We start from the raw sequence: 2,959 nt of genomic DNA on the forward strand, positions 1-2,959 counted from the left end.
TTTCAGTGATCTGCTAATTAAAAATGCTTATCAATTGTTTCAGTATATGTTTTATATTTTTCCAGTACTTTTCCAGTACTGCTGTTGTTGCAAAAGTAAAGGTTTTATCCTATATTTAAAGACTGGAACATTAGGTCTTCATTTCTGACTTGCTGTGTGTCACAGTTCCCGTGTCTCCCAGACTCCATTTCCCATGATCCTCCTGTTTCCACACCTGCACTCACTTCCCTCGTCATCTCCCCATCAGCACTCATCATCTGCACCTGGACTTCCTCATCAGCACTGCCTTTATTATGGACTCACTCCCTTCACTCCTTGTCTGTTCTTAATGTTAATCTATGTGTGTGATGCTGTTTATCTCTCCTTCGTTGTTAATAAATACCCTTGTTCTGTGGATCTCTGTGATAGGGATGGGTAAATGAAGCCTCATGAAGCACTGAGGCTTTCCCCTGACTGTTCCGGGAAAAGATTCAAAGCTTCAAGAGTGTCGAGAACAGCGCCATCTGGTGCTTATTTAAAACATAGCAGCCAGAAGCTTTTGGAAGAAGCTCTGTCAGATGACGTAACCACCACACGCTCCACAGTTTCAATGTTATGTGTACAAATAAAAGCCTTACACGTGTGTGTTTCATTTGTCCATTAAATAAATTAATTTACCCTTTAAAGTGTGACAATAAAATATAATATGACTTTACATGATTTAATATGATGTATTTATCTCTACACGCATTCACTAGTGAAAAGGACATTGTGTGATAGGATCATCTGTTTTTAAATGTGCTTATGACACTTTGATAGTGCTTGTGTAACTGTAGGAAAGACAGAAAGGGGATAAAATTGTGTTAATTATTTTTATTGAGAAATAAAAGCTGTTTCACAGTTTTAGACAGTACTTCTCCGGCCTTAGAGAACACTCTTTCACATGGTACAGAAGAGGCCTGGGGTACACAGAAACTGTAATGCCAATGTATATAGAAGGGGGTAAACATGTTTCTGCGTTCTCCAGTATTCAAGTGGATCTTCAGCTCTTTGTATGTTTGTCTCGGTAAGGTATCTATCAACTTGTACGATCGCATCAGAAGTGGCATTTAAGCTTTGTTTCCTGTGGTCTACAGCACTGTCCAACAGAAGCCAAAGATTTCCACCTAAGAAGTTTGAGGACAAAAATATATGATTGAGAATGACTGAACATGTACATTGACTGAAGATAAGACACATCAATGATCAACAATTATTAAATAAATGATTAAAAAAACATACTTGAGCTTGGTGTGGGCTGTTGGGTTGATGATGGTGCTTCTGTTGACTGAGTGCTTGATGATGTGGACGGTCTTTCATCTTCGGCCCTAATGACATTAGCACATTCTGCTTTTAGCCGTTTGACAGCCTCTGTCATTTTAGTGTGGTTAAGGAAACCCAAAGTTTTAAACCTTGGGTCCAGCAGAGTTGCCATGGTCATTATGCTGAGCGACTCCATATTCCAGATATGTTCCCTCAGACGCCTGATGAGGTTGTCTGTTAATTCCTTTGCAATGGCCAATGTTAACTTATGAAATATACAATGATTTACTGAAATACAAAAATAAAACATTAAAAATGAATAAAAAAGGCATCAAAACATTTATTACATTTGTTAATGTACATAAATAAAAATCAATATCTGTTTTGTTCACCCAGTAATGAATAGTGAATCATTTTTAGCAAAGGAATTACTTTGGAGCCAGACACTCGTTTTTCCTCGGACAGCTCTACTGTGGCTAGGTGGAATGGGGCAAGAACACACAGAATTTGCTGTATGGCTTCATAGTCCTGTGCATGAAGTGGAGCTATATCAGTTTTAAGTGATGCAAGGGATGCTTCCACAGTTTGCCTTTCCTCATGCAGCCGTTGAAGCATGTGTAAAGTGCTGTTCCAGCGTGTTTCCACATCATTCACTAGATTACTGTTCATCTCTTTCTGCACCTGGGTCAACATTTCTTTAGCAGAGGTGCTGCTTCGAAAATAGGTGACCACTTTTTTAGCTTTGTTTCGAATGTCACACAGAGCTGGTACCTGATCAAAAGACTTTTTAACCATGGTGTTAAGTGCATGTGCAATGCACACTGAATGTCTCACTTGCAGAATTTTTGCACAAGCAATCATGTTTGCTGCCGCATCTGTGACAAGACACTTCACCTTGTCCTTGATTGCCCACTCCATCATGACATTCTTTTTCACCAGGGCCATATTTTCCGCTGTGTGTCTGTCTGGGAACTTCTCAACATCCAACAACACTGTATTCATCTTATCACTGTCATCAATGTAATGGCAGGTTATTGCAAGATATGCATCTGTGTTGATAGAAGTCCACATATCTGATGTTAGAGACACAGCAGTTGCTTTTTCCATCTCAGCCTTGGCTTTCCTCTTTGCTTCTTCATATTTTAAAGCCACCATTTTCTTTAAAGCCTTTTTGAGGTCACCAAAAAATAAGAGACAATTATACAATTATATTATTATAGATGTAGATGTATTATATAGATTATACATCAAAATTGACCTCTTTTAAACTCACCTGTCTGTTTGGGATTATATAGGAAGGATCAAGGGCATGGATGAGGCCCCTGAAACCCTCATCCTCAACCACTGAAAATGGCTGAGAGTCTTTTATGACCATGTTGACCAATGCCTCATCAACCATTTGCTTGCGAGATGCTATAATGAATTTAAATGAAAGTTTTATATAAAATACATGTATTGACTTAAATCATGATAATGCATTCACAATTATGAATAAAAATCATGAAGCAACAGTCCTACTTTGTGTGCTTGTAGGATTGTTCTGGGGCTGTGCAGTCTCATGTAAAGCTCTGAAATGCCTTAGCATGGATGATGTGCTGTTTCCATACACAAGTTCCTTGTCACACACCAAGCATCTCACCTTCTGAATAAAGTTATATGAAATTAAGAAATTACATAC

The 2,959-nt window shown here is 38.4% G+C and overlaps 1 protein-coding gene across 1 annotated transcript; it reads right to left on the bottom strand.

Annotated features, from left to right (window-relative positions):
* Nucleotides 1-874: 874 nt before the first annotated feature.
* On the bottom strand, nucleotides 875-2,920 carry LOC125244448 (zinc finger BED domain-containing protein 4-like). The gene is made up of 5 exons (XM_048154531.1): nucleotides 2,800-2,920; nucleotides 2,555-2,694; nucleotides 1,674-2,448; nucleotides 1,261-1,569; nucleotides 875-954 (listed from the first exon to the last, which is right to left on the bottom strand). Exons 1-5 carry the CDS (start codon nucleotides 2,864-2,866, stop codon nucleotides 875-877), a joined length of 1,371 nt encoding a protein of 456 aa, XP_048010488.1. The 5' UTR covers nucleotides 2,867-2,920.
* Nucleotides 2,921-2,959: the final 39 nt, after the last annotated feature.

This window comes from Megalobrama amblycephala, linkage group LG14 (assembly GCF_018812025.1).
Source record: "Megalobrama amblycephala isolate DHTTF-2021 linkage group LG14, ASM1881202v1, whole genome shotgun sequence".
Lineage (NCBI taxonomy): Eukaryota > Metazoa > Chordata > Actinopteri > Cypriniformes > Xenocyprididae > Megalobrama > Megalobrama amblycephala.